The sequence below is a fragment of the Oreochromis niloticus genome, linkage group LG12 (assembly GCF_001858045.2).
Source record: "Oreochromis niloticus isolate F11D_XX linkage group LG12, O_niloticus_UMD_NMBU, whole genome shotgun sequence".
Taxonomy (NCBI): domain Eukaryota; kingdom Metazoa; phylum Chordata; class Actinopteri; order Cichliformes; family Cichlidae; genus Oreochromis; species Oreochromis niloticus.
The window spans coordinates 9582809-9604589 of NC_031977.2; the positions used below are offsets into that span (position 1 = coordinate 9582809).

Genomic DNA, 21781 nt, shown 5'->3' on the forward strand with positions numbered 1-21781 from the left:
GAAGAAATCAGAAACTATTTGAGCATGTTAAAGGCAATAAACATATACACACTTAGGGGAACATCACACACAATACTGAACAGCACAGATATTCCCATGCGAGCCTTGTGAATGCATTTTGGGTGTGTGTGTTCACACTTATACATCTTTGTGAGGACCAAAAATTTGACTATTACTATATTTGTGGGGACCAACAGTCCTTTATGGGGCCCAAATTCTTGGCCCCACAAGTTTGAAGCCCTTTTTGGTGCTCAAAATGTGGTTTTAGTGTCAGGGTTACAGCTAGGTTATGGTTAGGGTTAGGCATTCATTTTTGATGGTTAGGATTAGGGTAAGCGGCTACGGAAAGCTTTATGTCAATTAGATGTCCTCACTAAGATATAAAAGGCAAGTGTGTGTGTGTGTGTGTGTGTGTGTGTGTGTGTGTGTGTGTCCATTCTCTGTATGTTGGCCGTGGCCTTGTGCTTACTTTGCTGCCAGCTAAAAACCAGCATTTTGTTCTGCAGGTGACGGGCAAGTTTCGTGGAGGAGTAAATCCTTTCACCAAGGGTTGCTGTGGCAACGTGGAGTACGTTTTATGTAGTCCCCTAGCACCCAGGTAAGATGCTTTACTATGCTGCGTGTGTGCATTGTATGGGTAGCTAATACATTGTAGAAACTGTCTTGTCTTCCTGTTACATACAGTACATCAAGGCAATACACGTTCATATATATGTCACAGCTTACTCATACTTATGCATGTGCCCAACAAAGCCCATGAAATCCACGCTGTACCAGCAAATCACCGCAGTGGTAACACAGGCCCTTACGTGTCTATGCACATGCTCTGAGGTGGCTGCAGAGGTGTTCTGCCTGAAAGCAGCCAGCAACCCTGGGGGGGAAGGCAGATGGCTGAGAGAATTGGCTCACTCTGTAGAAACAACAGTTAATGGGAAACGGCGCAGAGCTAGCCAGCCTGCTTTTTGCTCACACGCACACAGAGCATCACTAAAACCCGCCCCATTACATCCTATTGGGATGAGCCCCATCCCATAAAAATCAACAGTGTGACTGCAGAGAGACAACAACAGGTTGGGGTGAAATATTGTGTGGCTGGTGTTTAGCTGTTGCACAGGCCCTGATGGGATCCGCTTTAATTTACTGAATCAGTGACTCATATAACATCAAACCTGACTGGGAGTGAATGGTCTGACAGCAAAATCATTAGCTTTCCTGTTTTTATAAAGGTGCTGATTACTTGAAATATGTCTCGACTGCTCAGAAAATATAGAACAGTTTTTTTTCCCTCAAGTTTCCGCAGTGACAGCCTTGAAAAGCCAGCTAAACGTGAGCATTTGTGTGTGAAATGTCTTTTGTAAACCATGTGGCAAGTCAGTTGGGATACCGGCGTGTCAGTGCATCACAGAGAGGCTGACGTGCGTTGATAATGAAGTATAACTTTCAGTAGATGACTGTAAATAACCTGTTTGTTAATGTGCTGTAAATTTTTCATGAAGGTACATGCTGGACCCCAGGAAGAAGCCACACGTCAAAATTCAGCCCCCGTTCATCAGACCAGATCTCTCAGACAGGCAAATCACCATCAAAGTCAGCGACAACGGTATCCATAGCACCATCATCAGCTCCAAGGTGACTAGCTTGCACTTACTAGGGAGCTTTCCCTTGTTCCTCTATCATTCGTGCCACGGCACATGCCCAGTCCTTTTTCCACTACAGAGGACACGTTAGCGCGATAAAGCAGAGTTTTAGGATATTATTTAACACCTTAAAGACGGACAACTCAAATGGGGAAAATTATTTGAGTTCAAAAGGATGTGGTGAGTCTGTGTGACTAAATGTAAAAGCAAGCATGTCTGCAACTGATTTGCAAATCTCACAAACCTGCAATAGAACACATGTTCCAAATTTGATGTCAGCAACATGTTTTCAAAAAGTCGGGACAGGCCCATGTTTACTGCTGTGTAGAATCCCCTCTTCTTTTAACAGCAGTCCGTAAATGTCTGAGGAGACCAGCTGATGGACTTTTGGGACAGGAATGTCTTCTCATTTTTGTCATATAGACGATTCTAGCTGCTCAAAAATTCTGGGTTTTCTGAGTCATATTTTTTGTTTCATGATGCATCAAATTGATGAAAGGTCTGGACTGCAGGCGGGAGAGTTCAGCCCCCTGTACTCTACTGCTGTGAAACCACTTTGTTGTAATAGATGCAGATTTATCGTTGTACTGGTGAAATATGGAAAGACATAGTGTGGGTGGGAGCATATGTCCTCTAAAACCTGACTTTCAGCATTGATGGTGTGTTTCCAGATGTGCAAGGTGACAGTTATATAGGCACCGATCCACCTCCTTACAATCAGAGATGCAGGCTTTTGAACTGGGCGCTGATTGTATGGAGGTATTTAAAATGAGCATGGCCCAGAGAAGATAGAAGAGTTTCTGAATCATGTTTGCATACAGCTTCTTCTTTGCTTCTTTGATAGAGCTTCAGATCTGTATTTGCGTCTTGTATGGTGACCTGTGTTCAGAAAGTGGTTTCAGGAAGTGTTCTTAACACCATGCAATGATTTCTTTGACAGAATAGTGTCTGTCTTCAGTGCAGTGAGGGCCCGAAGATCACTGATATCCAATATTAAATTTTAGCCTTGTCTCTTGCACACAGAGATTCCTCCAGATTCCCTGAATCTATAGTACTGTACTGTAGATGATTAAATATTCTAAATCTTCAAAAGTTTCAAGTTTTAGACAGTGTTGACAGTGTTGTAGCAGTTTAGTGAAGCTCCGCCCATTTTCATTTCTGAGGAACTCTGCCTCTTGAGGATGGTTCAGTAAACCTAATTTAGCCACCAAATGTTCCTCCAGCTGCTTCCTTTTAGTTCCAACCACTTTTCTAGCACTTTTTCCAGCTTCCCAATTTTTTTTTAGAACGTTTGCCGCCATCAAATTCGGTGTAATATAGTAAAATGTCCCAGTTTAAGCATCTGATATGTTTTCTTTGTTCTAGTCTGAAAACAAATTGGCGTTATGAGTTTTCATAGCATTCTGCTTTTATTTACATTTTAAATGGTGTCCCATATTTTTTGGAATCAGGTTGTGCTAGCATTTACCCAGGTCTGTATAATTAATGTTGAATCGGTCATGTTGAACTTGTGTTGTCATTAGGAGCATTGAAGTGCCGCGTGAGCACTATGGTACACGCTACAACTTTCATAGGCACTAAAGATGATCCTAGTATTCATCAATAATGTATGGAGTGAAAAGAATCCATTTAGTATTAATCCACAGAGGACAAGAAATACATTTCCAGCTCTTATCCTCCACCAGTTACTGCCCATAACACAGAGGCTGACAGGAAATTTCACAACAAATCTTTTTTTTATGAGTGCACACACTGATAACACTGCATAACAATATGGTTACTTTAATACTAACAAGACTTATGTCAACAGATTATTTTATTATTCTTCAAAAATACAGGGGGTTATGCAGAGGATGGCACAGATACCTCAGTTCAGTTTAAATCTAGACTGCTGCGCACTTGCTGATAAATTTGGGGTGAAACACGTGCGTCAGAACGACTAAAAGAATGAAATATTATATTGAGCAATTCATATTTAATTTGACCCGCAGGTTAGACTAAACAGACTGAAACTCGTCTTTTTGCCTTTAAGCGGCAGATGAGATATGGGAAAGAGAGCAGAGGAATGACATGCCGGCTGGGAAGTCACCCTTGGATTGTCCCCAGACTCTGGAACATTTTTGTTCCTTATGTTGTTAACTTTTGGAAAATCAGAGTCGGCTTTCTTAAGTAGGCCTCAACTGAGCAGTTAATTTTATTGCAACTGCCTCTTCTTCATGTCTGGCTGAAGTTTTGTTTTGTTTTATTTTTAAATAACCATGGTTTGTCGCATGTATGGTTTGGGTTGGAAAATATTAAGAGGAAAGTTAGTCAGCTCTATTACAATGGAGTAATTACTTCCTGATTTCTGTGCTTAGTCAGGGATCTTTCTGCAACTAGGATTGATTACTTGGATTTTCTTGTCTGCCTGTAACTTAAGTTCTTAAGAGCTGGCTGAGAGGTACTGGAGAAAATTGTATTGATTGCTAAATGACAAAGTCGTGTCATTTGAAGTTTGGTGCCATCTTGGCCTAATAATGCAAGTTTTTAAAGGGGAGAGATCTGCAGATGGTGACTTAAATAGAAGCACAGCTGACTTCCAGCTCAAGACTGCGTCAGCTGCTACCAGCATTACATCCCTTAATCTGAGAATCTTAATCCAACTCTGCCATTATTTTCTGTTTTCATTTTATAGCCCCTACTAAGTATAAATTTAAATGTAGACTAGTTGCCATGTGCAGGTTTGCCACCCCGAAAACCCTCTGTGACACTTTGTGTTTGTCTCCTGTCATTCGTATAGTCCAAAAGCAGCCTCGATGGTTTAGATGACAAGGAAACCCAGCCGCCGCTGCCACCCAAAGCTGATAGGTACAACCAGCTTAAAAGCCAGATGACCTCCAGTGAAGGTAAGAACCACAGAAACACAGCCCTGACTCCCTCTCTGTCTCTTTCTCCTGTCAGTCATCATCAATCCCAGTTCTTGTTCTTGTCACGGTTGCACCAAACAGCAATTCCCAGAACTTCCTCTGTAGATCACTAGTGTCCTGGTTTGGGAGCTGGCTCTAGATTAGCCTGATGAATGTCCCTCCCAGCGGCAGGTTGATGGCCTTTTTCACGCCTGGCCAGAAAATCGGCGGTGATTTGTGGTGAGAAGGCAAGCCCTGCTCTGTGAATCAGCACCAGATTTGTGGTACGATTTCAGAGTGAAGCGTTGCAACGTAAATCACCACCTTTTTTCGGGTGGGGGGTGGGGTACAGTGGCAACTGAAAAATGCCTTTTGAAAACCATCCGTATAAACGACGAACCTGGAGGTAGTTTTACAGCTAAGGATTTTAGCCTCCATTCAGCTGTTTAAAATGGTTTATAGTGTAGTGTGAAGAGCAGGTTTCTCCAGTGTCATGGTGCATTATGTCAGTGACTGAAAACTTTCTGCTCTTCCAAAGAGCACTACTGCTGCCTGGTGGTGCTTCAGGTCACTGCGCCCGGTCTAGCGTCACCTTGCCTTTCGAGGTAATTTTCTGAACTCATAACCTGTGGACACAGGTGTTCTTTGCGTGTTTCTCCAAAAAGATTCAGGCATCACCGCTGAGACGTGGCTGCCTGCTAAAATCACCTTCTTTAAATGCGTTTGGGTTTTGCATTTTACTCAAGAAGAGTGTTGTTTTTCAGTGATGGGCAGTTGGCTGTTGCTGGACTCAGATGTGTTAAATATTAGTTACAGAACTGATTCTTCCCATCTGGCTCCCCTGCTATTCCAGTTAGTTTTGTTGTGTAGAAACTGTGATTGTGTGGTTTTGCAGAACTCTACAGCTTCTTATCTCTTGTCCTTATATACTATAATGTGTTGTTGCTTTAATCTGTAGTTTTTTAACACAGGGTTTATATTGTTTGTATTGCAGAGAGTTCCCTGTCTGGTAAGACCCACCCATCCACTCCAGCCATGTACAAATTCAGGCCATCCTTTGGCACCATGCCCAAAGTCCACTACCACACTACAGAGGAGAAGGTAACGCATTAATGTTATTATGTATTATACATATTTGTGAAACAATGAGCAGTGAGTCATCATAAAGTGCCAAAAGGCTCAGATGTTATTTTGACATTTGCCCCTTAGATTGTCATATCTGATGACCGGAAGCCCTCAGCCATCCTGGAAGAAGGTGTTCGTGGTCATGACTATCGATCTGAGCCGAACCTGGACCTGCCTGAATATGCTAATGCTCCCCTCCACCGCACTTTTCAGTCCTCGCCCCTCCAGCTGGATTCAGACCCCATCAACTCCCGGACTCTCAGCCTAAAGCAGGGTCATGGCCGGCCAGAGAAGGGCCAGCTCCCAGCACTGGAGCCACGGACAGTCACTTCAACCCCCTACAAGAGTGTCTTCTCTCCCAATAATCTCTCCAACCGCAATGGTAGTCTATCCTATGACAGCCTGCTCAACCCCAGCATTTCCCCAGCTACTGCCAGTGAGTGCATGGCCCACCGTGGTGTTCCCTCTGTGGGGTTCCACTCACCCTACCTGCCCACCAAAATGTGCCACATCCGGGAACCTGATATGCAGAGACAACAGGTCCCCCCTACCTACAGCCCAGTGATACCCCCCAGAGTGGTGGGCAGACAGTCCCCTCACCTGAGGGACAGAGACCCATCTCCGGTGCGCTACGATAACCTCTCCCAGACCATCATGGCATCCATCCAGGAGCGAAAGGAGAAGGAGGAGAGGGAGAAGCGGCAGATGCATCACGGGCGCTCCCAGACCCATATCTATGCCCAGGACTCTGGTGTCTTTGATGGGGGTTATGGCCTGCCTGCCAATGCTTGCTACCCAGATGGGCCTCGTGGCCCTGGGTCAAGAGGCCCAACACCTCCAGCCTATGGAGGCTCCAGGGACAACCTAATGGGGGTTGGACTGATGAGCTATGGTCAAAGAACCCCAGTGCTGCGTCATGCTGGCTCTACACTGGGCCGTGCACCTAGGACTTCACCCACCTCCCTGCACACAGATCAAAGCAGCATCAACAGCAGCCAGAGCAGAACCACAGGCCCAGAGGGCCCCTATCGCTCCCCGGCCCACCAGCCCCATTCCCCCGCTATGCCCCGTTCCCCTTCTTACTCCCGCCAGAAACTCTCTTACATCAGTGCTCACGAGAGGACAGACTCACCTCGTCTAGGGGGCCCAAGGTATGAATCCTAATGTAACTCCTGGGGTACTGCATGCATTGTACAGAGCCAGGGTCTGGAGGTCACTGAACGTATTCTCGATGGAAACGCTGCTCCCTCTGCTGGACACAACCAGCAATACATAGGGCACTAGGGTACTGCTAATCGAGGCAACATGTAGCAGTTGTGTCATGTATGTTTTTTTTTGTCCCGCTGTTCTGCTCATTTATTCATAAGTTCTGTCTGGTGTGTGAAGTCGTACACATTCTGTTTTGATTTGTTTGTTTGCCTTTCTAGTAGAAGTTAAAAAAAATGTTTTTGTATTATTTCAAAAAAATCTGTTGAATAAAACTGTGTGACAACTTATTACTTTTTCATTTTGCATGCTCTTTACTGACTCCACTAACATTTCCAAGCCTTTTACTTTACTAACAAGTAAACACTTGACTAATCATCCATGTTGCTGTCTTGTTGTTTTGGGTGGGTGGGTGGGTTCTGACTGACATGTAAAATTGTGTTGCTGTTCCAACTGATGTGCATGTTTTCACATCCGTTAGTGTTTGATTTGTTTGTTGAATCATTTCTTATTCTTCTCTTTCCACTCAGAGAGGCCATGAAAGTTAATGGGCAGATGGACTGCCACCCGAGTGCCCAGGGTGCCGCCCTCAGTCCCAGTCGCCACAGTAACGTCAAAAAGGTGACAGGCGTAGGAGGCACCACATATGAGATATCAGTGTGAGCAGGGACACCATATCCACCAATGACCCACAGTGGACGCTCTGCCACAGAGAGATTCTCCTCTGTTATTTTAATAAGATAACAGGCAGTCAGGGGTGCATAGTACCCCCCTGTTTTGAATTTACTCTCCAAAATCAGAGGATCTCTTTGCTCTTTTGAGGGTCTTGTTTAGCTATATGCCCGTGTGTGTTTGTGCCAGAGGGGTGGGTTGTCAGTTGATAACGCTGCAGGCTGTACTGTGCGTGTGCAGAGTGTTTGTCGTTAATATTTTGTAGTCCATCGTCGTGGTCGTGAGAGTGGACCGTCCAGCGAGATCATCAATGTTTTTACCGTCGTCTCTCATCTGTGGTTATGAAGCGTTTGTTGTTCCAAATGTTACACGCAAACTTTCGCTCCAGCGAACGCTGAGGGCTGAGCAGAAACACTACAGATCGATTAAACACTTGACTTGCTACGGATTTCTGCAAGAAGACTCTTTTCAGCTGACCTCAAAAAGTCAAGGTGCTTCACATTAACTTGTACTGTTCATGCCATGTCTGGTGGAGATGTGATGGAGGTTTATGTGGAGACGATATGTGCAAGGGCAGTTTAAAAAAAAAAAAAAAAAAAAAAAAAAGCAACACAAGTGAGATGAGAAACTGGAGATGGTGACAAGGAAAGAGCTCTGCAGAACAGGAGTGGGTGTTCCGCAACTCTGACATGGTTATTTAATTGGGCGAAGACTGTATATAGAAGATGTTCTTAACCACAATACAATGACATCACCCATTTGTTTGGAGTTTCCTGTTTTGAAGGACTAACTTTAGGATTTAGTTGAGTTCGTTTTTTTAAAAAACACATTTGAAACGGAGGGCACAGCTGATCAGTTAACATTAGTTAGCATCCTCGATTAGCAGATTGCATCTGTTTTATACTGTGACATCAACTGGATGCTAGTTTTAGCCTGTGAAAATCAGGCTTAAAACAAACTGTACTTACTGCAAAAATCAAACAGAACAGCTGACTCATTAGTTCTCCAACTAGTACTGGTTTAGTATGCTAGAGAAAGTGAGGGGTGGAACAGAGGGCACTGCACATCCCAGTGTATCCCCTGCCTGACTGTCTCCTTTTGTTATAAATGGGACCATATTTTAATAAATTAACACCATGGAGTATTTAAAAAAAACATCAAAAAAAACTTGATTCTAGCTACTGATACCATGAACTCATTTGGAAAATGCATTAAAAATCAAGTGAGATGTAGGATTACTGTTCTTTTGGTTTTTTTTGAAGTCCATAAGACTTTTTTTTTGTAACCAAAGGTGTTGCCCCCTGTTGGCTATTACAACAAATGCAGGTTTAAGGCACTAACGTACTGGTTTCACTTTCAGAGGATCCATCCTTAAAGCGCGTGGTAAGGGGTTGAGGAACACCCACTGTTCTACAGAGTACCTAACTTTTACTTTAGTTTTGGGTGGTTGCATTCCAAATTGAATGAAAAAGTCTCGCTTTTAATGAACACACTTTATTTTTCTAAAGAATTTTCTCAAGAACTCATGCATCCAGAGATGCAGGTTGACATTAAATTTAATATTATAAATGTCTCCACTTCCTGTCTGTGGAGTGCAGATTTTTAGGGTTACAAACTAACACAGCCCCGCCCCTTTACTCCGGTAATGAGGATTGAGTATCTAATCATGGCTCTTTTTGTTTTTTCAGTTAGTGATTTCAGCATGAGCCACATCAAAAGAGCTGGGGTGATTATATTGTGCTCTGAAAGACCAGAATACCTCATCCCAGTGTTTCTCACCAAGTGCAGAATGAGTCCACCCTGGAAGCAACCAAATGAAACTTAGTCAAACTCAAAAAAAAGAAAAATATTTAGTCAATAAGCTATGTTTTTGCTATAACTATACATATAGGAAGATTAAATGAAACAAATCAGTCTCAGTTAAAAACAAACAAAACCAAACATTGGTCACACTTTTTTTTGTACTTTTCTTTTTTTTTTTAAAGTATCTTTTTATATGGAATTGGTGTTTTGAGTGGAGTTTGTTCTTAAATTATAATTTCAATAAATGGATGAGATTGTGAAAAATGGGTAAAGTAGATAGAATTTGTTCTATATGGCAGTGTTAAAAACAGAAATTATGACATAATCCACAATGATATGAACTGTCTAAATGATGAAGTCAAGGACTGGGCTTTGCATAAAAGCAGCCTTGATCTTTAAGTGCCAAAAGCGGCTACACACCCCATCATCTTCAAAGAGACAACAAATAGGTCATGTAATGCTATGTCACAAAGAGTAAAAATGCCAAATTCATTCATTTGCAGTAGCTGTCTGGTACAGCTCTGGCACTGCTGTTTTTTTTTTTGATTAAGAAACAAAAAAGTAAGTAATACCTTTAAAATAGCTGATGAAAACTAAGTGGAGAATGACACAACATGCCAGATGTTACTAGAATGTAAATGTCGCATTTGGTTGCATTAACAATAAGCCATTGTTGCCTTTTGGGAAGAAACTTTTTCATACAAAGCAAACTATGGCTGACTCACTTGACAGTGAAATAGCATTAGTGTTTTGTACTGAGCAGCAGGTGACACCTGTGACCATCTCTGACTGGGTACACTTTCTTGAACCTTCTGGCAAGAGTTGTCTCCCATTTAAGGTCTCACCCAGCTGCCTTACCAATGAAGACAGTACTGCAAAGCACGATCACGCTGTCTGTTCCAACTCCTGTATTTGAGAAATGATTAAAATAGTTTGTTGTGAGGCTGTGGTATACAGGGCTAGTTTTTTGGAAATTCGGATGGGTAGAAAGTGGAATGGCAAAATGGAACATCTTGAAATCCCAGAACAGACCAATAGCTGCTGAGTTTCCTGAAAAAGCCGATCAATCGTGACTCCCAGACCCTGTTTGACCACATATCTAAAGAGCTAATCGATGTCATTCCTCTTTAAGATGACTGCCATTAGTCCGATGTTTTTCTGGGATGGACATCACTGCAGGTCAGGGGCCATTCCTGACAGTCAGCAATGACTCTGTTGCGTCAGCCACAAGCTGACTTTTGTTTTCTGAAACTCATATAGAAAGTTCAATGTGTATTAAAAATGAAGAATATACTGTAACTGTACATGCGTTCCTATTTTTGTGAAGAGGAAATATTTCCCAATGACCTGAGCAGAGTAAATAAAGTTTCCGACTCTTTGAATCAGACTGATTCTTCCTAACAAGAAACGAGTGATTTTATATGAATGCAAACGTGTGGTCTTTGACAGCTTTTATTCGAAGTTGGACGAAACATTTCAAATCATTTGTGCGCAAATGAAAAGACACATTTCATCCATATTCATGTATTTACAGATGCACTGGCACTTAGATGCACTTCAGAGGCAAGGTTAAGAACTCAATTAGTGGAAAGAAAAGGAGAGGGTGGTGAGCACACAGATCAAACAGGGCACACTCTGTTACATATACTCTACATGCTTTGAAGTCTGGGAATGTTATGATCTAAACAATACAAACTTGATTTACTAGTGAGAAACGCAAGTCAGAGCATAGCTGCACCAAACTGATGGACTGTTTACTTTGGGCTTGATGTTTGTCAGGACAAAAAAAAATATTTTTTTTTAGCTAAGTGCATCTCATTTCCTATCAGTCAGCCATCAGTGCACACTGCACAGAGCAGTACTCATCTGATGCCCCTCAACTTTCTGGAGTGGATTCCCTTCAAATCAGTTCCCGACAGAACCGATCAAAGAAGGAACTACTTCTGCAAGGCAGTCAGTGAGAAGTCTTCGCCTTACTTGTTGTCTAACAGTGGAAGCATTAACAGTGGACATGGTAAGGCGGCCCACTGAGATGCAAAATGGGATTTTATACTTAAAATGCACCTCTGTAATACCTGGTCAATGACCCTGCGCTGCCGTCGAGCAGGCTACGTTATCCTCTCCCTCTACAAACAAAACTCTTTATCAGAATAGCAAAAACAAAACAAAGAAAAATACCCCAATGTGGGAATCGTCACTATCACAAGCCTCTTCACAGTTTGTTTGAAGTAACATTGAACTGTAGATGACAACGATGGAAAGCGTGGCATTCCATGGCGCAAAGAGGGAAAGGGGTGGGAAAGGAAGGACTTTTTCCAGAAAAAAAAAAAAATCACTAGCGTGTATTTTTTCCCCCCATTGGCATCAAGGACTTGTGATCTTGAGGCAAAAACCAATAAAAAGAAAACCTAATAATATTATGCAAGTGTCCAAATTCAGTTCATTTAGAGTCTATTGTAGAAAAAGAGGAAAAACCGATATATTGAAGATCAGCAAAAGCAAGTTCTTGGTTCTCAATTCTTCTCATCTTTCACCACCTCCTTCTCATCCTTCTTCTCAGTCTCCTTTTTCTTCTCTTCCTTCTTTTCCTCTGATGCCTTGTCTTTCACAGAGAGTTCCTCCAACTTCTCTGCCACCTTGTTTGCACTGTCGGTGTTGCCTGTGGGGGAAGAAAAAAAAAAAAAAAAAAAAAAAAAAATGGGGACAGGTGCCATTAACTTGGAAGCAATGCTGCATTCTACAGCTATGAATGTTCTGTGTTGTATAAATATAACCTAAAACACCAATTATCAAAAATAAGGATAACCCAATAAAACAACTGAAATTGAAACACTGACTGATATTTATGTGCTTACAGACAGGCAATATTGGATCATTCTCCTCAGTAAGAGGCACATACATGTAAACCCTAAGGTAAAATTAGAACCAGATGTTTACAGTCATTAGGACGACAATCAGGTGTAAGCAAAATGTGTGGAAATGTATCAAGAAAAAAAGGGCTAGGTAGCAAGACAATGACTCTCAGCATACACATAGTTCTCTTGTCAAAGAAGAATTACATTTATGGTTTGAAAGGTGCAAAAGTACCGTAGGCTTACTCGGCAAACTCTACAACAGTCTAACCTTTCAATGACACGAACACCATGGGCCTGTGAAAACTGAATTGTAATGTAGCAGAACATACCGACACCAGTCTTTTAGAAAACCAGTAAAGTGTTACATTCTGCGTGTTCATGTAGCAGACAGAAAAAGTCCCCAGCTGAAGTTGGCAGCAGAGAACAGAGTGTGTCTGCATGCTCACAGCTCCTGTCCTTATGTCACGTTACTCTCAGTTTGAATTCAGTCTTAAATCAATACAAGTCACTTTAACCTTAGAAAAATGTTGCATTCAGGCTTCTGAAAGTATTTGCTACTCACATGTTTCCAAGTAAAATTACTGACAATTCCTATCTAATGTTCATGTGATCTACATTATGGACTATTTTATGTTGAGAAAACTGTTTTACTTCACTTGCTTCTCAGAAAATTCACATATTTAATTATCTAGAGAAAAAAAAACCCTAAAAGTTTAGGCTTCATGTACCCGTTTGCTCTAGATGTTTTCTGACTTCCTCCTTGCACTCATCAAACTTCACCTTGAACTTCTGAGCATCTGTAAACAGAACATAATGTAACAATTTAAAATCCAAGTTAAAAAGCTCTGGGAGAATTGATGTGTAATGTTGAAGTGGGTACCTAAATACTTACTTTCAGCATTTAAAAAGCGGATTGCCAGAAGTTCGGGTTTGGGGCATTCATCTGCATAATCAGCTAGTGTGTTCCACACCCATGCTCTGTCACTGCCAGCATTGGGCTTCAGCTCCATCATTGGTAAAACTGTGGTTAACAAGAACACATTAAGTGCAGGTATGACCACAGTCACTAAAAGGGATTTGTTTTAAAAATCTAGTAGTTTGCCCCCTCCCCATCTAGTAGTTTCATAGGGAATTAGACACACAGGTGCACCATTTCTTTATCTCCCCTCAGGAGTGAATGGAAGAGTAAAACACTCATGTATCTCAAGTCAAACACACACACACACAAAATAAATAAATAAAAAAAAATAAATAAATAAATAAAAAAAAAATCACAGTCTGGATTGTATCACAACCGGATGAGATTACAAGCCCCAGTACCTCCAACACCCACACCTCAACCTCTCGTTTCCTCATCTATAGTTCTGTTGTTGCCACTAATACCAGGGATTTCACTCATTTAACCATTGTGGGGAAGGGGGACGGGGGGATCACATGGGGCCTGTGGTCTTTTTGTATTTACATGTACATCAGAAAATGTTTGCAATAAAACCAAGAAAAAAAATCCTTGGACACACCAGTCAGTGAGCACACCCAGGATTTAAATAACACATCTTCACACCACTCTACCTGTACCACCACTCAGAAATATTGTTTAGGTTACATATGGCCAATTGTTGTCATGACATGAACAGCAATGAAATCAGATTTCTCAATTTGACTCACTGTGATGGTTGGCACAGATCTTTAAAGTTCGATCTCTCCTCATCAGGAGGCGGATTGTGCCCTTCTCTTTGTGTTTCAGCAGCTTGACGTCTCCAGTTCCTCTCTCCTTCCACTCTGGCGGGTCGTTTTCAGAGGCAAAACGATATAGTTTGGCCCGCCTATGAAAACAGCAGAACACCTCAGTATTTCGAAACTGATCAATGTATCTCAGTTAATGTGTTCACATGGTAAGCAACTTGCATTTTAAACAGCTCCTCCTCATCCTCCTCTAATGTTTTCACATCCTGCTCAGGAAGAGACACGATGGGCTCAAAGTGGGGATCATGATTAGAGTCTTCTGCACCATCTGCAGTGGTATCGTGGTCTTCCTGGTCCTAAGAGGAAAAGCACATTAAATTAACTCAATTCCCCCCCCAAGAAACTACATGGTTTTAATGTCATTCTTTAAATTCAACATTTGAATTCTAACAAATGAGCCACAGAGGATGAATTCTTCACTAGTGTTAATAGAGTTCAGTGTTAAAGATCCATCATTTTCTTCCACTTATCCAAAGGCTCTCAAATACAAAACTGATAGACAACAAACGTATTTAATATTAAAAAGTTAAAGAGAATAAAGATGCTAACTATTAAAACCATTGGTCAACCAGACTTAAGTGATAAAATCGACCTGAGCTATTATAAGCATCAATTAACTAATTATTAAAGGGACACTTTATTCTTACCTGCTGCTAGCTTTGTTTGCAAGTACACTGGCTACCCGCATAGCAAGTTAGCACTAACCCAATATATCGCTTAAGTCTTTTCTAATACAGGTATCCTAACATTAACATGACTGACATTATTAAATAAAAATCAGTACCACCATATTTCAATTAATGCTGTCACTGTGTTGGATATTTAGACGCATACTGTAAAACTTTGCTAAAGTTGTAGCTTTTACTTTATTATTGTCATCAAATACTTATCCAACTTTATTTTTTCCTAAGACAACTCGTTGTGAACTTGCCTAGCTAGAAACACAGGCCTTTCACTAGCCGGCTAGCCCGGAGCTACCAATCGGACTTTCTCTTTTCTTGCACCTCTGTGCATTTTGCTCAGCACAACCGCCGTATTTTTTCATTAACTTGTGTGATTTTCGGCCAGTCTATTCAATGTAACACCGTCATTGCTAACAGACAGTAAACAGCGCCCTGCTATAGCGCTAACACTAGCTAACTAATGTTAGCAAGTATTGTGCTTGGCAGACAAAGGCAAGCAACCTAGCTAACCTCGTTGCCCTGAGCTAGTGAGAAGTATACTAACTGAAAAATACCCCGTTTAAAAAACTGACCGTTGTGATCGTCTGGTAGAAGCACTAATGTTCTTTCGCACATCACCTCCCTATGCTAATGTTCACAGTATGAAGCTAATGTTAACACGTTTGCTGGCTGGACACTTTGAATTACTGAGCTCGTGAACTGTAACGGAAGTGTTAAGAGTGGAAAATTTTACAACGGTTACACTGTGCATTTTCATAAGTCCATTGGCGTTCCGTTACCTTTTACATCACTAAAAAAATATCAATTAGTGGATCATAGCATCACCAAAGACAAGATGATTGTCGGCATTTCTTGCACACGGCTTCCTTTCGAAACTTTGACAAATTATGACACATGAAAAACAATGTTTGTCACAAAATTGTTATTTCCTAGCAATCATAAAGCATTACATGACCTAGAACGATAGACCTCACCTTTGGGTCTGCCATATTATTGTAGATGTTTGTAGATTATGAGAGTAGTTTGAGAGATTCAAATCCCAAACTGGCCGCCGTTTCCCTTCAGCTTCTCTCACTTCCTGCTACAGCTTTCGCGCGCCGAATTCTCTACGCATGTCCGCGCTCACGCTGTCACAGCACGCGCACCGCCTCTCTCTTCTCAGGGACAGCCGTTTTCACAAAAATGTTTTTCCTGAGATATTATTTTCAATAGAAAAACGTAACCACTTTTATCGAAAGAAAAACAGAATAACCAATAAACAAACAAACCAAAAAAACTTCGGTTTCAATAATTGTCACTTCACTTTTCGATAGGATATATTAACATGTTTTCTACAGGATCAATAACTTCTGCATACCAGTTGTAGTACCTTTATTATGTAAAATGAAATACTTGTACAACTTGAAGTGACTTTTATCCAGACTGTGACATCTGGTGGTCTGCTTGACAGCCATAGAAAAGTGCTACAAAAAGTACTAGTCCATTTACCATTTATCAATCATGGCTTCAGTGTGCAAGACAGAATACGTGTGTGAAGGAGAGAGAGACGGGGATAACAGTGAAGTTGCAAGGAGAAGAGGTAGTGAAGATAAATGAGCTTAAATACCTGCAGTCAATCATCCAAAGCAGAAAATAGTGCTGAAATACTTAAAGGCTCAACCATCTTTCTTTCTTTTTTAAACAAGTGAACTAAACAACAATATGTAATGGAGACATTACATTACAACAAAAGGACAACAGAACAAAGGAGAGATTGTGAGATATTAGTGGCATAAAGCTGAAAAGTAGTAGAAAACTTGCTGGTGAATGAAGCCAAATGTATCCTATCTAAATATTAACAGACTCTTTAAAATACACATTTCCCTCAATGAAAGCATGAAAACAGAGTTATGAGTGGTAAAAAAAAAAATTTCTAATGAAACCAATGAATGACATTATTTTCATAGTGAAGTCTGGTTTTAAGACAATCTGAAAAAAAATCACACACGATTCTTAATTGGCACATAATTGTTCTGAATCAACACACTTTTTCCAGTATGCTATATAGCATACTGGAAAAAAGTGGGACTATGGCAATATTCCATACATGTGTTTAAACTGTGTAAAGACTATACCATACATACAGCCCACTTTGATCTTAACTGGGCTTAATGTAAATGTGAAGAAGTTTAACTACACATTTAGTCCCCGAGATATCGCAATAAAAGGAAAAAAGTCATTTCAAAACCATTTCTCCGTTTTTATAAATTCTAAGTAAATGCTGTAGTAAAGAAGAAATCTGTTAACGCGATTCTTTGAGTTTAAATTGTATGAAATAAACGTGTAAAATGACAGCAAAAGTTCTGATACTCCATTGCCCAGACTGTGCCGTAATTATAAAACACAAAACAGAAATGAAATGAAATTAATTAACAGAAATTCTGTCCAAGTGACCAAAGTACACAAACTGAAAGCCGGTGGGATGCCTGTCACTTTAACAAAGTTCATAGTTCAAGCTGCACGTGCTTGAATCAACATGGCGGCGCCTGCTAGGTAGAAGTGGAGCAGAAAGTAAATACAGGCACGGGAAGGTAAGGAGCTCTCGTGAAATGTTACCGCTAGTGAAAAACAGCACGCACGCAAAGTGTTCCGTTAAAATGCCAACGTGGTTCCTTTGAAGCTGCGAAGAATGTAACTTCCTGCTCGAGCTAGCATCAAGTCTTTCAGTTTGCCGTATAACCAAAACTTAATTACTGAAAAGCAGTGAATGCATGTACTGCTATGTAGGATAAACGCATTGTTTTACATATTCACCGTGACACGTTAATTGTAGCAGTTATTTGAAAGTTACACAATACCCTAAACCAGTCTTGAGAGTAGAGCGTGCGCGTTTGAAATAGTACCACTGTGTTAAAAGTTACCAGCAACATCTAGTCTTTGGTAATCTTTATGGTACTTTTTTTTCACGTTTTAACACCGTGAATGCAAGGTCCTGATAGGCCTACCTATTGTTTGGTGTTTTAGGAATCAGCAAAGTGATGGCAGATATCACTAGCAGCCCAGTGGGCATCACTCCGCCATCCCTCTCCCTGGAGGAGAAGCCTGATGACCTCGCCAAAACTGATGCTGCCAAGCCTGATGTTCAGGCTGAAGGAGAAAGCCAGGCAGCTTCTGACCCCGGCGTGTACCGCTACATAAAAGAGGACCTGTTCACATCGGAGATATACAAAGTGGAGATCAGGAATCTGCCCAGGTTCGTAGGCTTCAATGACCTGAAGAAGTTCTTGGCCAAGCACGGCCTCAACCCACACAAAATAAAGCTGTTTGGCAGGCAGACGTTTGCTTTTGTCACCTTCAAGAACGAAGAGGAGCGCGACAAGGCCATGAAGATGGTGCACGGCATGCAGTGGAAGGGCCAGGTGCTAAGTGTCAAGCTGGCCAAACCCAAGGCAGACCCCATCTTGAGGAAGAGGAAGGAGAATGAGGGGGAGAGCGCGGGAGGCCCGCCCCCATGCAAACGAACAGATGAGGGGGACGAGGAAGAGGAGCCGCTCAGTGTCCAGATAGCCAACGTTGTGACACCTCTGTGGAACGTGCCTTATGACGAGCAGCTGAAGAGGAAGGAGCAGGAGGTGGTGGCGGTTCTGCAGAAGCTGGCCAAGTAAGTGTAATATAATACAGATTTTGTGTGATTTTATAGGTAATATTGTGCTTTTTTTTTATGGGACTTCCTTACATGTCATTACAACTTAAACCTTGATGTTTCAGAGAGATCGGCAGCACCAACAAAGCCATGGTGCCGTGGCTGTTTGCACAGAAAGGGAAATACAACAACATGTGTTGTCCTCTGGAAGCCCTCCGACCGTCTCCTATACAGGTATACTTCAACTAGTCACCTTTATTTGTCCATAAAGGCAGGTGGTGATGCAACAGTTTAAAAAAAACAAACAAAAAAACACACAAGATAAAAAGTGACTAATTAGAGATGAAAAATGGCATAGATAAGTTTATTCTGTTTCACAAGCTCTCAGCTGTTTTCATGTCTCTAAATATTGTATATAATTTAATACTCATCCTTCTGACCCTGTTTCTGATCATGGCAGACAGAGTACAGAAACAAGTGTGAGTTCCTCATATCGGTGGGTGCAGATGGCGAGGATAAAACCATCGGTTTCCGCCTGGGGAAATACAAAGGAGGCTCCTGTGCTGTGGTGGGGCCGGCTGACACGTGCCACGTGCCGCCGGAGGCTAAGAAGGTGGTCAGCGAGTTTCAAAAGTTCATCAGGTATTATTATGTGTGCTCATGAGAATCTAGGAACAATTTAGTTTGGGGAACTAAAGCTGCTTGGAAAAAGTAGTTGAACCTAAACAAAACAAGAAGATGATCAAATTCATAATGTACGTGTGATGTTATTTGAGAAATATCATACAAATTAGTCACATGCTAGCAAAAAAAAAACTGAAAGCAAGTTGTCCGAATGATTTTGTTTCTAAAAGCAACTAATTGCTCAGTCTTGCTGTGATTGTTTGCAAACAGGACAACTCCATACTCTGTGTACAGCCCAGAGACATATGAAGGACACTGGAAGCAGCTGACTGTACGTACTACGAGGACCAAACATGCCATGGCCATGGTGTTCTTCAACCCACAGGTAATGAAATGTTGAAACTGAACTCGTGCCCCATGCTTTTAAAGTTCCCCCTTTTGATTTGCTTTATTTGTTTAATGACTCTTAGAAACTTGAAGAAGAGGAACTTGGTGCTTTAAAGAACTCCATGAAGGAGTACTTCACAGAAGGAGAGGGGAAAGACAGCGGTGTGACCTCGCTGTACTTTGTTAGAGAGGGCCAAAGGTAAAACTAAACTATATGCTCAATAAGTCATAATCTGTATGAATTTAATGACTGAATGTCATCTCAATAATACTCTATTTACGTAACTCCTTTTATTTTCTTTTTGCCTGTAAAGGAAATCTCCAAATCCAGAGGATCTGCCCTGTGAGCTGGTGGCTGGAGAGAGCTGCATTCAAGAAGAAATGCTGGGTTTAAAATTCAGGATTTCTCCTCATTCATTCTTCCAGGTGAGGAAGAGCAGAAGCTGCATGTTGTGGAAGTTATTAAGTCTGGTTTGCAACTAGAATATTTCAGGATTTCTTTCTGAGGATCAGTGAACACATGTTATGGCAGGCATGGTAATTCTTTTCTGAAGTTCTGATCTCACCATGTTATCCTTCTGCAGATGGGGTGAAACGGTACTTCTCTGTGCTGTGAACAAGCAGCTAGTCTCTTCTAAGGCTCATCACAGAGCCTAACAAACAGCAGTAGATTGCTGTACTCCACCATGCTTTACTTTTTTGCAGGCATTCCTAAAATGTGGAAACATCTCGAAATACAGGGGTTAACTCAAAAGTATCCTACAAGCCTAGAGTGACTGAATTTAATACATTCATCTTATTAATCGGTGGCTAGGACACTTGGGTATGGTGTGTCCTTGGTTGGTTATTGCCAAGGCAGCAATGACCAACTTCATTGATGGTCCCAGTTGTGTTTGCCAGTTTTAACATCAGGGGGTTAGCCTCCATTAACATTCTGTGTCTGTGTGCTAGGTGAATACAGGAGCTGCAGAGGTGCTGTACTCTGCTGTGGGGGAATTAGCCAAGCTGGATCAGGACAGCATACTACTGGATGTGTGCTGCGGGACAGGAACCATTGGCATATCTTTGGCTAAGGTAATGTTTTTTGTGTCAATGTGTAAGTGTTGTGCGCATTTTCTCATTAGTCAAGAAGCAGGACAAATGCACGCTTACCAGGTGTCATGTTGCCTTTTTTCCCACTCTTATCTCTAGAGGGTGAAAAAGGTGATTGGGATTGAGATGTGCCAGGAAGCAGTGGAGGACGCCAAAGTTAATGCAAAGCTGAATGGTAGGCGTCGTGAACATCATCGCTTTTATTTTTTGTAGCATTTAGTTTGAGTAAAGTGCATAAGTTATGGTATTGATGTGATAAACTTTAGTAATTGTATGCGTGCTGCATCCCTCACTTTCTTTTTTGTGTTTTAAGGTCTAAGTAATGTTGAGTTTCACTGTGGAAAAGCTGAGGATGTGTTCCCCAACATCCTCAATGCTGTCGTTTCACCCAGTGTGACTGCTGTCGTAGATCCACCACGAGCAGGCCTACGTGAGTGCACGTTATGACCAAAAGATCTAATCAGGTTAAGGTGGTTGTAGTAAGAGATGCATTTTTTTTTGTTTGTTTCTTTTTCTTAGACTCAAAGGTGATACTTGCAATCAGGAGAGCAGAGCACTTAAAGAGGCTGGTTTATGTGTCATGTAATGCCAAGGCAGCAATGACCAACTTCATTGAGTAAGTGAATTTTTTAATAGAAAATAAGCCAAAATAAAACATTTAAATTGTGACTCCAACTGTGGAATTTTTTTTTTCCTTCAGTCTGTGCAGAGCTCCATCAAACAGAGTTCACGGAGCCCCATTCCGTCCAGTGCGATCAATAGCCGTGGATCTGTTCCCTCAAACCATGCATGTTGAGATGATTCTGCTGCTGGAGAGGGTGGACTACAGCAAAAACTCAGCTTTATAGCTGGAGAAATGGGTCTCTGTGCAGTTTGATTGGCAAATTGGGCTTCCTACTCTAAATGTATCCACACAGTACTCTGAAGAATTAACATTCTGTCATTTACATATTTGTAAAGCCAAAAAGTAACAAGTTACCATCTAGTTAAATCCCAGTTTTCACAGTGAGCGATAACTGTAGTGTCTTTTTGCATGAACTTTTGTTAGCTTTGACCTCAATTTTAATTTTCAAACTAATACTGTGTTTTCTGTTATTCCAAACAGTATTCCAGAACTGGCTAAAAGCTTAACCAATAAATTACCACCTCAGTTAACTTCCCCCTGTTTAGCTTGATCCCTCAATCACTGAATAAACAAAAGCTCTTGTAGTTATTAGTCAAGACATTTTTATTTTGCATAACAAATATCACCAAAGTCATGGAGCTCAGGTTGCAATACATACTTCATAATCTAGGCAGCAACACTTCAAACAAGTCATTGGTACAACTTAACAGCAACACATGAAAGCAGTATCCCCCACTCCCCCCGACACTGATGGGCTTTGCATGAAAACACATACACAAAGGAAAAGCACATTCGTAAAGTGATCTGTACTATCACAGGAGC

At 41.4% G+C, this 21781-nt stretch overlaps 3 protein-coding genes and 1 non-coding gene across 7 annotated transcripts in view; 2 read left to right on the forward strand and 2 right to left on the reverse strand.

Moving 5' to 3' along the window:
* Positions 1-11769, forward strand: part of zdhhc8b (zDHHC palmitoyltransferase 8b) — a 68582-nt gene extending 56813 nt beyond the window's left edge. The window contains exons 6-11 of one of the 2 annotated variants that reach the window (XM_003445560.5): positions 507-598; positions 1497-1629; positions 4417-4522; positions 5517-5623; positions 5732-6798; positions 7384-7516. In XM_003445560.5, coding sequence (XP_003445608.1) covers positions 507-598; positions 1497-1629; positions 4417-4522; positions 5517-5623; positions 5732-6798; positions 7384-7516 — 1638 coding nt within the window. Of the gene's footprint in view, positions 1-506; positions 599-1496; positions 1630-4416; positions 4523-5516; positions 5624-5731; positions 6799-7383 lie in introns of both variants that reach the window. The other variant, XM_005473041.4, reaches the window with a different exon arrangement.
* Positions 11122-15748, reverse strand: ranbp1 (RAN binding protein 1). 2 transcript variants are annotated; one of them, XM_003445559.5, is made up of 6 exons: positions 15584-15748; positions 14089-14222; positions 13849-14006; positions 13076-13204; positions 12912-12980; positions 11122-11987 (listed from the first exon to the last, which is right to left on the reverse strand). In XM_003445559.5, the coding sequence occupies exons 1-6, from the start codon at positions 15596-15598 to the stop codon at positions 11842-11844; spliced, it is 651 nt and encodes a 216-aa protein (XP_003445607.1). In that variant the 5' UTR covers positions 15599-15748; the 3' UTR covers positions 11122-11841. The 2 variants fall into 2 exon arrangements, with proteins under 2 accessions (XP_003445607.1, XP_005473104.1); XM_005473047.4 differs by lacking the exon at positions 15584-15748 and adding an exon at positions 15182-15499.
* Positions 12493-12621, reverse strand: LOC112841899 (small nucleolar RNA SNORA77). The gene has a single exon (XR_003213369.1). It is a non-coding gene; the product is annotated as a small nucleolar RNA SNORA77 (small nucleolar RNA).
* Positions 15749-17022: 1274 nt separating the features above from the next.
* On the forward strand, positions 17023-21493 carry trmt2a (tRNA methyltransferase 2 homolog A). Of its 2 annotated transcripts, none has more exons than XM_003445657.5 (12): positions 17023-17179; positions 17613-18249; positions 18357-18465; positions 18692-18873; positions 19126-19240; positions 19326-19441; positions 19557-19668; positions 20194-20316; positions 20434-20509; positions 20648-20764; positions 20854-20950; positions 21035-21493. In XM_003445657.5, exons 2-12 carry the CDS (start codon positions 17627-17629, stop codon positions 21180-21182), a joined length of 1818 nt encoding a protein of 605 aa, XP_003445705.1. In that variant the 5' UTR covers positions 17023-17179; positions 17613-17626; the 3' UTR covers positions 21183-21493. The 2 variants fall into 2 exon arrangements, with proteins under 2 accessions (XP_003445705.1, XP_005473105.1); XM_005473048.4 differs by lacking the exon at positions 17023-17179 and adding an exon at positions 17209-17528.
* The last annotated feature ends 288 nt before the right edge of the window (positions 21494-21781 follow it).

Bases quoted from the DNA above. Each gene is read 5' to 3' on its own strand.
- ranbp1 (XM_003445559.5), bottom strand. The intron at 13,205-13,848 runs GTGAGTCAAATT...TGTTAACCACAG, and splicing joins GATCTGTGCCAACCATCACA to TTTTACCAATGATGGAGCTG. The intron at 11,988-12,911 runs GTACATGAAGCC...CTTCCCCCACAG, and splicing joins AAAACATCTAGAGCAAACGG to GCAACACCGACAGTGCAAAC.
- trmt2a (XM_003445657.5), top strand. From the start codon at position 17,627: ATGGCAGATATCACTAGCAGCCCAGTGGGCATCACTCCGCCATCCCTC. The intron at 19,241-19,325 runs GTAATGAAATGT...AATGACTCTTAG, and splicing joins TGGTGTTCTTCAACCCACAG to AAACTTGAAGAAGAGGAACT. The intron at 20,317-20,433 runs GTAATGTTTTTT...TCTTATCTCTAG, and splicing joins TTGGCATATCTTTGGCTAAG to AGGGTGAAAAAGGTGATTGG.